Here is a 13,957-nt window from a genome sequence, read left to right on the forward strand (position 1 = left end):
TAGTGTCAAATTACGGTCACCTCAAGTTGCTTTATATTGTAAGGTAAAGACCCTACAATAATTGTATGGAAACAATTATGTAAGAAATTTAGCTTATTTTGTTAAATAAAATATGTGCATGTCTCTTGATGGATGGATGGATATTTAAAGGATGATTTCTTTGAGAATATCAAATGACATAAAATGTATATACTCACACTTTTATAAAATCCTAAATATTTTCCCCAAGCTTATAAACTGAACAGTGGATGAGTCACAGCACCAGATTTTTTTTTTTAACTCTCCATCTTGAACAAACAGCTTTGAAGGTTAAACTTGAGGATTTTACACAGATTTGTCACACTGTCACATCTCTGTATTGGCATGAATGATTCATCTCATCATGTTTTAAAGGACCTTCAGAACTGTTGAGGTGCTTCATGTGGATAACGTTGTACATTCTTCTTCACTACAAATGCTGCAATCTCTTGCACAGCCTTAACTTCATGCAAATCTTCATCAACTGTGAGCACTAAAAGAAATATAAAAAGAATTTACAGCACCAGGGCGTTGCTGTAGTGTCCGTGTTTGTTGTGGAATTACAATGACTTACTCGTGTTTTTGAACAACAATGGAGGTCATTCTTTGCGTGCGTGTGTATGTGTGTGTCTGTCCAGTTCTCACTGTGTTCACACAGATGTCCATAGTAGCCTGGTCCGCACTGACACGTCCCCATCACTCTGTCACAAGTACCATTATTTTGACAGCTACACTTCAGCTGGCAGTTGGCACCAAATCTTCCCGCCGGACATTCTGGGACAAGAAGAACAAAACAGAAGACATGACTCGCCATGACACTTGATTACATGATTTCAACATGTTACAACAAATCAAACATACAGTAATGGACAGCTGCAACAAATACAAGATGTATATTAAAAAAAAAGAGTAGGTTGTCACCGATGTTGCAGTGTGCACCAGTCCAGCCCAGGCCACAGGTACAGTTGCCGGTCACAGAGTCGCACACTCCTCCATTACTGCAGTTACACCGTTGGACACATTCTGCCCCAAACCAGCCCGGGGGGCCTGAGGCCAAACACGCACTCAAATTAAACTCAAGAGAACATCCAGGCAGAATTGTCATAACATGCTGTAGTTCTGAAAGCACAATGATGTTCCTATGCTTGCTCATCATATGGAATTACAGCTAATCAACAATTTGGGGCCTCCTGTCGTATTCTCAACTCATAATGTGACATGTTTTCAATGTGTGGCAGCAAATATGGATTCATACTCCTCTAACGTGCAGAATGGGGCTCGGCAGTGTGACGCTGAAATAAGCAGAGCCTTCTCTGAAAAAGACATCCATGCTATGCATACTAAAACTCCCCCACATATCATCACCAATGCTGGACAATAAGGACGGTGTCTTTCTTCGTCAGACTGAAGGATGTAACGATCATGATTTTAAAAAAAAGAATTTCAAATTTGAATTAATCAGGACGCATGAGAATTTTTCACTTTGGCTCACTCTGCCTTAAATGAGGTGGAGACAATGCAGCCTTCTGCATCTTGTTTATATTTATTGTTTGCACGGTTGCATTTGCAGAATTAAGATGTTGCTAGCAGTAGATTTCAGTGGTGTTCTTGTTTTTAAAGTGGTGCCACCTCAGGTGGTATTATTAGTGGTAATATTAGTTTTCTGCTTTGTCCCTGTATTTACAGAGACTTCTTCAGATTCTCTGAATATGTTCATGAAATTATGTACTGTAGATGATGAAAGGCACAAACTCTCGCCTACGTAGTCTTTCATAGTGACTCAGCCTTTCTATATAATTATATATTCCAGTCTCTTGTTGCACCTCTTTTCTATTATTTACAGTTGGATATATATATCATATTTCATAATTTGCATATCTTTTTCTGAAATGTATGAAAAACAGCTTACACATTCACTATCACATGAATGGAAAACTGTAGAGGACTTCAACATGACTGGATGACCTCTTTTCAGAGATCTGATGTTGTTAACAAGCTCGCAAGCCACACAACACAAACGTATCAGCAATAATGAAAGCTAACCATTTCCACAGTCCTCTCCTCTGCGTCCAGGGGTGCACACGCATCGACCGGTGACCGGGTCATTCTGGGCTCCATCTCTACACACTGCCACCCGGGCACAGTCGACACCATAATGCCCAGTCGGACACGCTGTCACCACAAGGACACATCACACACTTTTCACCCTACACTGTAACACTCTTTAATTTACTCACTGTCATTGTCAGAGTTTGAGACAGACTCACTGATGTTGCAGCGTGGTCCTATAAATCCAGCTGGGCATTCACAGGCTCCAGTGGAAGGAGTGCACTTCCCTCCGTTTTCACACTGGCACTCTCTTTCACAGTTTGGACCATAATGACCCTCTCTGCAGACTAAATATGAATAACAAAGAGTTGAATTATTTTATTTGCTTTAACCTACTATCTTGGTTTAATGTTTATTTATGACAATGCTGTTTATGCATACTTTGGTTACATTTGGGGCCATGAAAACCTGGAGCGCAGTAACATGATCCAGACACCGGGTGGCAGAGCTGATTTGTCTCAGAGCACTGACAGACCTGGTTACAGTTGTGCCCAAAGGTTCCAGGCAGACAAGCTAATAAAGGGAAAGAATCATTAATATACAATGTGCTTACAGACATTTGTGCTTTCTGAGGCTCCAGAAATGTGTCTTTAGCAGATTTAGCAGGAAAAGTTAGTCTTGGAGAGCTCACTCTGTTCACAGCCGTTGCCAGTGAATCCGGGAGGACAGCCGCACTCTCCAGAGATGTGATGGCAGGATGTGCCCTGTGCACAGTTGCAGCGCTGCAAGCAGCCCTTTCCATATGTACCTGGCAAACATGCTGCAGGATGCAGAGGGAAAACTAAATCAGATATTTAGTTCTACATGTCACATTTAAACTTTTCAATAATGAAAACAGAAAAAAAAAAGGTCAACAGGGAGTGACAGAGGAGCAAACACTCATGCAATTAGGAATAACACAATAGACTGGAATAAAACCAATGTGCTTTATATTAATAAGCAATTAAATAAAGGTATAAACATACACAGGTTCAGCTTGAGAAAATGGAAACATGCAAAAAAAATTATGATTAATTATACTATTCACGGGGCTTGATCCAAAATCTTGAGTTTTTCTCTTATTCCTGCCAATGCATGTAGAGGATTGAAAATTAGAAAGGTTTATTATTGAACAGTACAAGCTCTGTCCTCTAGAGGTTGCAAGAGCACAAAATCCTTCTTAATTGCAGTTTTATACCTTTGTCACAGGCTTTTCCTCTCCACCCTGGCAGACACTGGCACTCTCCGGTGGCATGTGGCAATGAAGCTCCGTGCAGACAGTGCATCGCTTCCCGGCAGCCGGACGCCAAACAGTCGACATCACATGCTGGGCAGAAAAATGTGCAAATGAGAGGCTATAATTAACAAAACCCCACAGAACTCCCATCAGAGTGGCACAATTTCCACAGTGCAGCACTTCTCCATGACGTCAAAATTTCTATAGGTGAGTTAGTTTTCACCCACAGGCCACCTTTCTCACAGCGCTCTCCGATCCACCCGGCGCTGCAGCTGCACCGTCCGGTCCGTCTGTCACACTGGCCGCTGTTCTCACATTCACACTGCTGCTGGCAGTCCGCCCCAAATCGGCCTGCTACACATTCTGTGTAAACACAGAGCAGCGCGCACAGGCAGACACACACAAGTGAGACAGGAGAAGAGAAAGAACAGAGACATCTTGATTTGAACTGCATACAAAAAGGGAACTTCCACTGTCACATTCTGCTGAGGAGTGCAAAATGACACCCCACCCCACCCCAACATTTTTATAATTGGACTGAGCACGGTGTTGGCAATCAGAGGTAGCAGCCACAGAACTTGGAAGGTGAAGACATTCCAGCGACAGGATTAGAGGTTCCTGAGGCATAAAGAGGGGGCTGAGCCTGGCACAGCTTGATGGGGAAAGGTTGTAACAGGCACAGAGGGAGGATACTGTGTAATGTGGAGCTCAGAGGGAGAAGGAGCTGGAATGTCATCGCTGGGTCGACTGAAACTTTACAGAGTGGCACAGTCTGCGGTGCAGAAACGCACTCGCTGCCAGCAAATAACTAGACTTCAGGCAAAAACAAATGAGCTAAGGCAGCAAATTAAACTCAGACTGATGCATTTCCTGAGCAAAGTAAAACAACCACAGGCCACTGTTTTAAATGTTTACTTCAGGGTTCAGGTGATTTTATTCTTCTGCCTTTCTGTTGTGACTAACCAACATCATTATTAGACGTCTCTTTGGCTTAACTTGTTGGTTTGGAACAAGATGGGGCTGAATTAGCACATGAAAATCTATACAGGTACACGTATGTCGAATGATCACATTATAGCTACAGAAAAACAGATATTCCTGAATTACAGTCTCATCTTCTGCTCCAGCTGGTATTAAAAACAGAGGTATGAATATATTCTTATAGATCTGTAGGAGATCCTGATGTTGGTAAATCAATTAAGGGTTTTGTGTGTTTTTATAGCTCTGACCATCATCCTTATCAGTACAAATAACTAGTATCCAAAAAGGAAAATACTCCAATCTGGAAACACAATCATGAGGATGGCCATAGAGAGTAAAACAAGGGAGGACAGTTGGACATGTGAAGCATTTTCCTGCACAGTGACGGATTATTTATAACATTTTGAGCATGCTCATTTTTCAGTTTACCTACAAATGTAATTGTTTAGATAAATTGCCTCAATCTCGTTGGATTTATGTTAGCATTTTTCAGATTTCAATATCAGTAAATCATTTTACCCCCCTGATCAATCTGAGAGTGGTTTAGTGGTAACACATGGAAACTCTTACTCACACCATCCCTCAATCTTACCCAGTTCACAGGCTGTGCCTGTCCAGCCACTGGCGCATGCACATTTTCCGTTGGTCTTATTACAGGCGGCTCCATTCTGGCACACGCAGCGCTGCTGACAGTCTGCTCCATAAAACCCAGCAGGGCACTCTGAGAGAAAAAAAAGTAGTCAAAACCACCCTGTGACCTCTTCTTTACTTGTCGTACAGGTGATCACTTTCTCTGTTGCATAAACTCGCCTTTTGTGCAGCTGGGTCCGGTCCACCCTGGCGTGCACACACAATGCCCACTGGCCGGGTGGCAGATGCCATCGTTACGGCAGCACAGGTTCGATTACATCCTTCCCCATAGAAACCAGCTGGGCATGCTGCCATGGGAGAGACAAACAATATCATTACCTCCTGATGAACTCTGCTGATCAAAAGTGGAAATTCCAGTATCTGGTAAATAATACAGGCTTCAGCATGGGGAACATCAAGTTGGTACTTTCTCATGTGTGACGGGGCTGCTGGGTTTTCCCAAATAACTCTGAAACCAGCGTATTTTTGTTCTACTGTGAATCAGCGTCTGAAAGGTGTCCTCACTTCATATGAAGCTCCAGCAGATGTCATGATACAAACAATCTGAGCCTTTGATTTCACCTTTTTTTTTTTTAAACAACACTGGACTGCATCTGTTAATTGAATTTTTTTCTGTGGTACTCACTGAGGTTGCAGAACAGGCCGATCCAACCAGCAGGGCAGGAACAAACACCGCTGACATGATCACAGCTCGCGCCATTTTGACAACAAACACTTCTCCTGACAGTCCAAACCGTAGAAACCCTGAGGACATGCTGCAACGCGCAGACATGCAAAGAATGTCTGTTACTAGCACACATGCATACTAAGTAGGAGAATTTGGCTTTACGATCAAGCAGCTTCTCTTACGCTTTTCGCAGAAGGTCCCCGTCCATCCCCGCTGGCAGGTACAAGCTCCACTCACATGGTCACACAATGCATTGTTGTCACACTGACACCGATGGCGGCACCCAAGACCAAACATACCTGCTGGGCACTCTGAAGGACATCACATACAGCACAGTTACAGAAAAACACAAGGGTGTTTTATAATGAAGACTGCCGTGCAATACAATGTAAAAAGTAAATATAAAAAGTCATTTGTAATATTTCAGAATTTTACTTTGGTGTCTTCTAGAGGCATCGCAAACGAGCGCCACATAGAATGATAAACAATGAAGCTATTTTTTTTTTCAAAGACAACACTGTAAGCATCATGTTATTCACTTAGTTTTTGTTTCAAAATTATATATATATATATATATATATATATATATATATATATATATATATATATATATTAATAATCACCCTCCTAATTGTGTTTAGCTGGCATTAAAGCTCCTTGAAATATGCAGGAGTCAAAAATAATCCATCCATGACCCCAATTCAGGGTCACAGGGGGGCTGGAGCCTATCATAGCTGTCACAGGGTGAGAGGCAGGGTACACCCGTTAACAGATCACCAGTCTATCACAGCGAAAGACAACTATTCATTGCTCACATTCACACCTGGCTGATTTGGAATTACCAGTTACCCTAACATGCATGTTTTTTGAGAGATAATCCAAACAGAAAGGCCCCAGCTGGTCGGTGTCTTCAATCCTGGGACCTTCTTACAGCGAGGCAAGATGATAGTACACAGTGGTACAGAGGCTAGCAGAGGTCAGATAATACATATAATATTATAAAAATATTATATATTTTTTCCATCTCAGGAAAAAACAATAATGTTCCCACATTTTCACAGGTCAAGTCCTACAAAGAGGTGATTCTTTCAATATTCCTAATTATATTCCTATAACTCACTTCTTGTTCTCTTGTTTGGTGTGTAGTGTCCAGAATATTGATGATCACTTCCAGTGAACAGTGTGCAAGACTAATTGGAAACTCGCAGTTTTTAATCTTCTATCTCTTTTGATAAAAATAAAAGAAGATACTCTTAACTTAAAAAGGTACACTTTTAAGTTAACACCAAGGTAGGACGACCACTGTAAGCTGCAGCACAAACACATAATAACATACTTTCATGACAGCGTGTTCCAGTGAAACCAGCTTCGCAGTTGCACTGTCCTGTCACAGCATCACAGCTTCCGTCTCCGTTTCTGCAGTCGCAGGTTTCTGAACAGTCGGCCCCCCAGTGTCCCGCATCACAGGCTGCAACACAGTCATATAGATAAGCTCAATTTGTTGTGGAGTTTTTTTTCCACATACATCTCCTCAGGTTTTATGGCACACTTTAGATAAGGTCAGCAGTGATTGCTCATACTCTGCAGTATGATACCTTTCCTGCAGTTGTGCCCAGTCCAGCCAGGAGGGCAGGTGCACCGCCCACTCACTGGATCACAGCGAGCGTTGTTCTCGCAGATGCACTTCATCTGGCATTTCTGACCAAAACGTCCACTTGGGCATGCTGCGTGAAAGAAAAAAATGAATAAATAAAAAACTTCAAGACTAATCTACCACAGCCACCTCCACCTGACCACATGAAAAAGCACCAAGTTCCCATGACATTTCTGCACTGCGATTCAGCCATGAGTGAAGTCTTGAAGTGAGTCTTGAAGAGCCAGCAGTTAGTGGAAGTGGAATTACATTTCTTCTTCCCAGTGAAAATATGGCTTCACATCCAAACTGCACTATTTAACCTTCCACAGTGCTGCCACCCGTCTCATCTGGTTGACTGTTTAGTGCCTGTTGCTACAGAAACTTTCCCAAAAATGCTGTTACTCACAGTTTTGGCAGAGCCTTCCCATGAATCCTGATGGACAGTTACATGAACCGTTGTGTTTATCACATATGCCGCCATTCTCACAAACTGGGCAGGTTTCGGCACAGCCTGGACCCCAGAAAACCCTCCAGACACACTGCAAAGGTAATCATGAACATTCTTTTATGACTTTTATCATGTAGGTTTAGTCAGTTGTTCATTTTTTTTAATTGCCAGCACTCACAGTTTTCACAGTGGTTTCCTGATGTGCCTGCTGGGCACTGACATTGTCCTGTCACTTTATCACATGGTGCACCAGTGCAGTTACAAGAGTGAACACAGCCAAGTCCAAACCTTCCCGCTGGACAGTCTGACAGAGGATACATGGAAAGGATTCATGTCAACACAGGACTACAAAAAAAAAACAAAAAAAACCCTACAAATAATCCTTAAAGCATGCAAAATCAAAGTCTGCCTTGATCGCAGTTCTCCCCATGACGACCAGGAGGGCACTGCTGTTGGCACTCTCCAGTCACATGATGACACGACACTCCAGACGGACAGGCACACTTCTTTTCACAGCTGGCTCCGTAAGTACCTGGTTTGCATTCTAGAGACAACAGAGACCACTTTAATATGACAGCATCACCCTCCCCTCCCAGTTTTATTAAGACGTTCAATTACACAGTATGATTTCAAACCATGTAATTTTTACATACAGGTCTTCAGGGTAAAGTTCAAGGGCCAGGTGCATGTGTGAAATGGCATTGAGAGTAAAGGATACTGCTAACTGACATATTAATTAAGAATAGTGTCTACATGAGAGCAGACATGTCAACAGGCTGTGTTGGGGGTGTGTGTTGTCCTTAATGTTGTTTCTGGGTTTTGTATTTGTGTAGTTCTTATAAACAGTAAGACTACAGATAAAAAGAAGAACACAGCTTGTGCTTTTTGACCCTGCACTCACCTTCCTTGCAGATGTTACCAGTGTAACCAGCCTTACAGACGCAGGTGCCATAGCGCCGGTGACACTCGACAGTGTTCTGCTGATCACACTGACAGTCTTCAGAGCAGCCGGGTCCGAAAGTCCACTTGGGACATGCTGGTGGTTAAAATGAAGGAATCACAGATACTTGAAGTGATAGTGAAAATAAGAGTGGGTCTGACTTTTATTGTTTTTATAATCTGTAGCTCTTGACATGAAGTAAGAGATTAAAAGCTGTTGATGTGTAAGCAGTGGGACTCACTGAGGTGACAGAAGCGTCCATAGAGTCCGGGATCACAAAGGCACGCTCCGTAGGTACGGTGGCAACGTCCGTTATTGGCACAGTTACACTTCTTGTTGCACTGCTTCCCAAAGAAGCCTTTAGGACAGCCTGAACCCAAAAATACTTTTCAGTAAACGCAAGATAGCCAGTGTACCTCTGAGATAATTAGATGATATTTTAACAAGAAAAACTGCTTTCAGTGAAAGATAAAACACAAAGAGAAGCATCTCACCATCCTGGCACAGGTCTCCACTCACACCAGGAGGACAGCGGCAGCTTCCACTGACAGGATCACAGCTGGCACCATTTTTACACTTGCATGGGAAGGAGCAGTTTTTACCAAAATATCCCTCTGCACATGCTGTGAGGTTGAAAAAGAAAAAAAAAAGTCCATCACTGCTGAAACAGTCAAGACTGACAGGTATACACAGGTGTTTGTGTGTGTAAGGAAGGTCAGTGTTTGTTGGGTCAGTGCTCACTCTGGTTGCAGATAATGCCTGTCCACCCGTCGGGGCAATCGCAGCCATTTTTCCACGGATTACATTTTCCTCCGTTAGAACAGTCGTCACACGTCAAACTGCAGTCACTGCCGAAAGTGTCATCCAAACACACTGAAAACACAAGAACTCAGCTTTAATTTATGCTGATTACATTTTAATATAAATGCGTGTTTTTCAGGATATTTGACCTTCAGAAACATTTTTAACAGCGCGCCAACTCCAAACCACAAATGTAATAAATGAAAGCATTCCACTGGGACTGCAGCATCATACATTTAAATATTTGCAGGTGTTACTCCTTCAGCTTTCAGTTATGTTAGATTGCATGTTCAACATGTTCTTTGGTCAAGTTTGGATGACACAAAGCGGAGCCTCCGACTTCCTGCTTCAGACTCAGAGCAGCTGCCAGACCATATAACCCTCAACATGCCTGCCAGAGAAATTGTGGTACTTTATTAGGATGTACGAACACTCTGAAAGCATGAAGCAAAATAATTAGCCCCATTGCACGATGTGTTCCTGCCATCACTGAATAAGTCTGTCGGACAGCTTCATGGGAACATTATAATCAGATGCAGATTTACCATTAATGATAATAAATCAATAGGGGTTTGAGAGGAAACTCACCAAATTTCTCTGCCAGGTTACTCTCAGCTCTCAGCTCCCCTTCATCATCTTCATAGTTGTCAAAGCGCTCCAGGGGTTGGCCGTAGTCCTGCAGCAAGGTGAGCTGGGGGCGAACAAGAGGCAGCTCAATGGAGCCTCCGCTGGACAGGGTCTCGACTGCATCATCTAGTGCTGCAGTGAGAGGAAAAAAAGTAAATTACACAAAATATACCAACATCATAGGTTTCATATCATTGCATCTTCAAAATAAGGGGTGAGAAATCCATGATTTTTACTACAATATCTTCAAGAATCTTTAATTTTTGTGCAGTTGGCATTTATGTAGGTAAAACTGCTTGTGGTGGCATGATTATACACAATGCTGAGAAGAGGGCAGCAAATGGCCTGTTTTTGTTTGTCTCATGCATGTTTAAGGATGCACATACATATGCTTTTGAATGTGAGTGACTCACACTCTCACCGGACACTTTGTTAGGTACATCTTGCTATCAGGTTGAATTTATGCTATTAAGTTCTTCATAGCATAAATTCAACAAGGTGCTGGAAACATTCCTCAGAGATTTTGGTCCATATTGACATGATAGCATCACACAGTTGCTGCAGACTTGTGGGCTGCACAGCCTTGATGTGAATCTCCTGTTCCACGTCCCACAGGTGCTCTACTGGATTCGAATTACCATCCGAATGTCACAGCAGAAATCGAGGCTCATTAGACCAGGCGATGTTTTTCCAGTCAGTGTTCCATTCTCAGCTGACAGGAGTTATACCTGGTGTGGTCTCTGCTGCTGTAACCCATCTGCTTCAAGATGCTCAGAGATGTTCTTCTGCATACCTTGGTTGTAACAAGCTGATATTGTTATTGTTGCCTTCCTATCGACTTGAAGCGTTCTGGCCATTCTCCTCTGATATCTGGCATCAACAAGGCATTTTCACCCAGAGAGCTGCAGCTCAGTGGATATTTTCTCTTTTTTTGGACCATTCTCTGTACTCTAGAGATGGTTGTGCAGGAAAATCCCAGTATTTTCTGAAATGCTCAGATCAGCCCATGTGGTATCAACAACCATGCCACGTTCAAAGTCTCTTAAATCATCTTTCTTCCTCATTCTGATGCTTGGTTTGAACTTCAACAAGCCGTCTAGCTATTTATGTTAATGATCAGTTGAACAGATGTACCTAACAAAGTGGCCAGTGAGTGTATGCTCCTGACTGTTTAATATTATTCAACTGACCACAGTTAATGCATGCAGAAACACACACAAGTGGAACAAAATCAGCTGCTGATGATCTTGGATGTAAACAATGCAGATGTCAATCTTTTATGAAAGAATAACTTTGCAAATGTTTTATGACAAAGTAAATGCATCGAGCATGTTTGTTAGACCACAAGATTACAAAACACAGGCTCTGTTTACAGTTAACTCCACGGGGATCCATTACTGCATATGGAAATAAATTCTTTGACAATTCCAAGTGCACTTTAGCCAATTTGAAAGTTTACTTGGAGCAAAAGTGATGGTATGTTAAAAAATGGAAAAGCTGGAGCACATAAAAATATGCTGATGTCAGTAATGTTATTATTGTAAAAGGTGACACTTATCATTGGCACAACTAATATACAGTATGTCTATAAAGCACAATGGTGGTTATACAACAAAAGCTGGTCTACTTCACTATAATCAAAAGAACATTGTTATTTCTGTCTGCAGTAATTTATGTTGTATGGCTCTGTTCTGAGACCTCCAAACCAGCCAGAGGCAGGGAGAGTCACAGCAGGACCCCCAATACAGATATGAAAAAAACATGTCTGTACTGGAAGAGCTGGGGGGGGTTGGTGTGGGTTGGAAAGACGCTGACTGAAGTACAACAGTGCGGTCCATATAAGATTTGCCAAATGGATGCATAGAAGGGTATCAGCTGAGTCATCAGCTGATGTGGACTGGCAGTGAGATCAGCTGATCTGCCAGGATTGTGTCTGAGCTTGACTTTGTGGCCTGCCTTAACTAATGCTTGATTTGGGTTTCTCACACTTAACTCAAAACAGGACAATGCTACTGCCACTCTAATTTACTGACAGTCCCAGCATCCCACTGATTCATCCAGTTTTGCCATCAAATTTGAAGCTGGCTCGTTAATGTTTGTTTATATACTATCACTTTGCCAGATAAACTTGAATTTCCTTGTAACAGCATGTAGATTACATTTTCCTAGCTTGACATTTCCATTTTTCATATTCTCCCTTTTTAAAGTTTTGTCTAAATGACTTTTGTGGCACAACAGTGTCAGTTTGCCAGGTTTTCCACTGGAATGTTTTGGTGTGATTCCCACTCGCCCACGCGCTTACACATGATTGCTGATACTCACGAATGCAAGAATGCCGGTCCTCATCCAAACGGAAACCCCGACGGCAGTAACACTGGAAGGAACCGGCGCTGTTCTGGCATGTGTGATCACAACCACCGTGAGCAGCCAGACACTCGTCGACATCTAAACAACACAGACACAGAATTAAATACGTCAAAAGGAAAAACTGAGAAAGGCCATTGATGGTGCTCACTAAAACAAAGGCAACATTGTGTGTGTCAAACTGAACTTTCCTTCCAAATTCAGCAGATTAAATAGTCTGTCTCATATAAAAGTGAGTGCCATCCATGATTGTGAAGGTTAAACATTATGTACCATCACAGCTACAGCCATCTGAGTTGAGTCTGTATCCTGCAGAGCAGTAGCATTCATAACCCCCGGGGTAGTTGGTGCAGTCCTGCTCGCAACAGGAGACCTGCTCTCCACACTCGTCAACATCTGCCAAACGCAACAAAAGGGAAGACAAAAATTATGATCCAACTGCAGCGATATGCTTCCGTGCTGCATGAGAGAAAATTTATGAGGTAATTTAAACTGTGTGGGCTTAACAGCCAATTAAGGTTAAAATTACAACTGGAAGTTAATGGGAGTGAACTGAAATGTGCACCCTTCTTTGCAAACCCTGGCTTGTACGAGCAAATATTAAGTTCTATTTCCAAAAATACTCTTTTACCTCCTGACCATAAGTGCATTTTTCTATTAGAGTGGGGGAAAAAGCCCTTCAGAGCTCTTTGAAGTCTCTCACTTTCTCTTTTTTCCCTAATTTTATTGTATGTGATCTTCTATGCCAACTGTGCCGTTGTCTCCAGTAAATGCAAAAATGACTATTTATGCTTATCTGCAATTATAGTTATCACACATCTTCTCATCATTTTCTTCATTGTAGCAAGCCGACCGCATTAGTTTTAATTCAGTTTAAGTCACAGCATTGCCATAAATCATGAAGTTTAAAACGTTCTGTTATTGCTAGTAAAGAGTTGATTCACATTACAGTTATGCTGAATGATGAAGATTAACACTGACAGTTTCATACTGCTGTTTCAAATAAACAGAATATTGGGTGTTTGTTGGTTTAGGTCTCAACAGTGTAAATGATGTAAGAGTAATAATATAATAGAGAAGTTTAACAAAAATTTTGGAAAAATGTTGCCTATCGATAAGTTTAATATATACACTGCTTAATAAATATATTGGACCACCTGTCACAAAAACAAGAAAACACAAAGATTTTAGAAATCAGTCAAAATTTGTTTAAAACTAAAATTTATATTGTTGTTTATTGGGCAAATAAACAGAATTCCTGTTTTTATGCTCAAATTTGAGGCGGCACAACGGTCTTCTCTGAGAAGTCAGAAATTAATGAAGCGTTACATTCAACCACTAAACTAATTTTTCTGTTTAGGAATACAAGTAAATAACTGTCATAGGCTTTACTATTTTTTTCTGCTTTTTTGTGAAACTGAGAAGTTGAGAATTCATGGTTAACAACAAAAATGATGTTTTAACATTAAAAACATCATTTTGATAAAAGAGCTTGTGCA

General features: G+C 41.7%; 1 protein-coding gene across 1 annotated transcript in view; it reads right to left on the reverse strand.

The window, feature by feature from the left end:
* Window positions 1–333: 333 nt before the first annotated feature.
* LOC115779959 (multiple epidermal growth factor-like domains protein 6) overlaps window positions 334–13,957 on the reverse strand; it is a 61,605-nt gene continuing 47,981 nt past the window's right edge. The window contains 27 exon segments of the mRNA XM_030728865.1: window positions 334–792; window positions 940–1,065; window positions 2,062–2,190; window positions 2,286–2,414; window positions 2,509–2,640; window positions 2,759–2,887; window positions 3,305–3,433; window positions 3,578–3,706; window positions 4,917–5,045; window positions 5,135–5,218; window positions 5,221–5,262; window positions 5,601–5,682; window positions 5,684–5,730; window positions 5,825–5,953; window positions 6,979–7,110; window positions 7,238–7,366; window positions 7,685–7,802; window positions 7,804–7,817; window positions 7,905–8,030; window positions 8,136–8,270; window positions 8,628–8,762; window positions 8,908–9,036; window positions 9,161–9,289; window positions 9,408–9,539; window positions 10,056–10,226; window positions 12,417–12,539; window positions 12,732–12,854. Coding sequence (XP_030584725.1) covers window positions 512–792; window positions 940–1,065; window positions 2,062–2,190; window positions 2,286–2,414; window positions 2,509–2,640; window positions 2,759–2,887; window positions 3,305–3,433; window positions 3,578–3,706; window positions 4,917–5,045; window positions 5,135–5,218; window positions 5,221–5,262; window positions 5,601–5,682; window positions 5,684–5,730; window positions 5,825–5,953; window positions 6,979–7,110; window positions 7,238–7,366; window positions 7,685–7,802; window positions 7,804–7,817; window positions 7,905–8,030; window positions 8,136–8,270; window positions 8,628–8,762; window positions 8,908–9,036; window positions 9,161–9,289; window positions 9,408–9,539; window positions 10,056–10,226; window positions 12,417–12,539; window positions 12,732–12,854 — 3,293 coding nt within the window. The 3' untranslated portion in view covers window positions 334–511.

The sequence above is a fragment of the Archocentrus centrarchus genome, chromosome 5 (genome assembly GCF_007364275.1).
Source record: "Archocentrus centrarchus isolate MPI-CPG fArcCen1 chromosome 5, fArcCen1, whole genome shotgun sequence".
Taxonomy (NCBI): domain Eukaryota; kingdom Metazoa; phylum Chordata; class Actinopteri; order Cichliformes; family Cichlidae; genus Archocentrus; species Archocentrus centrarchus.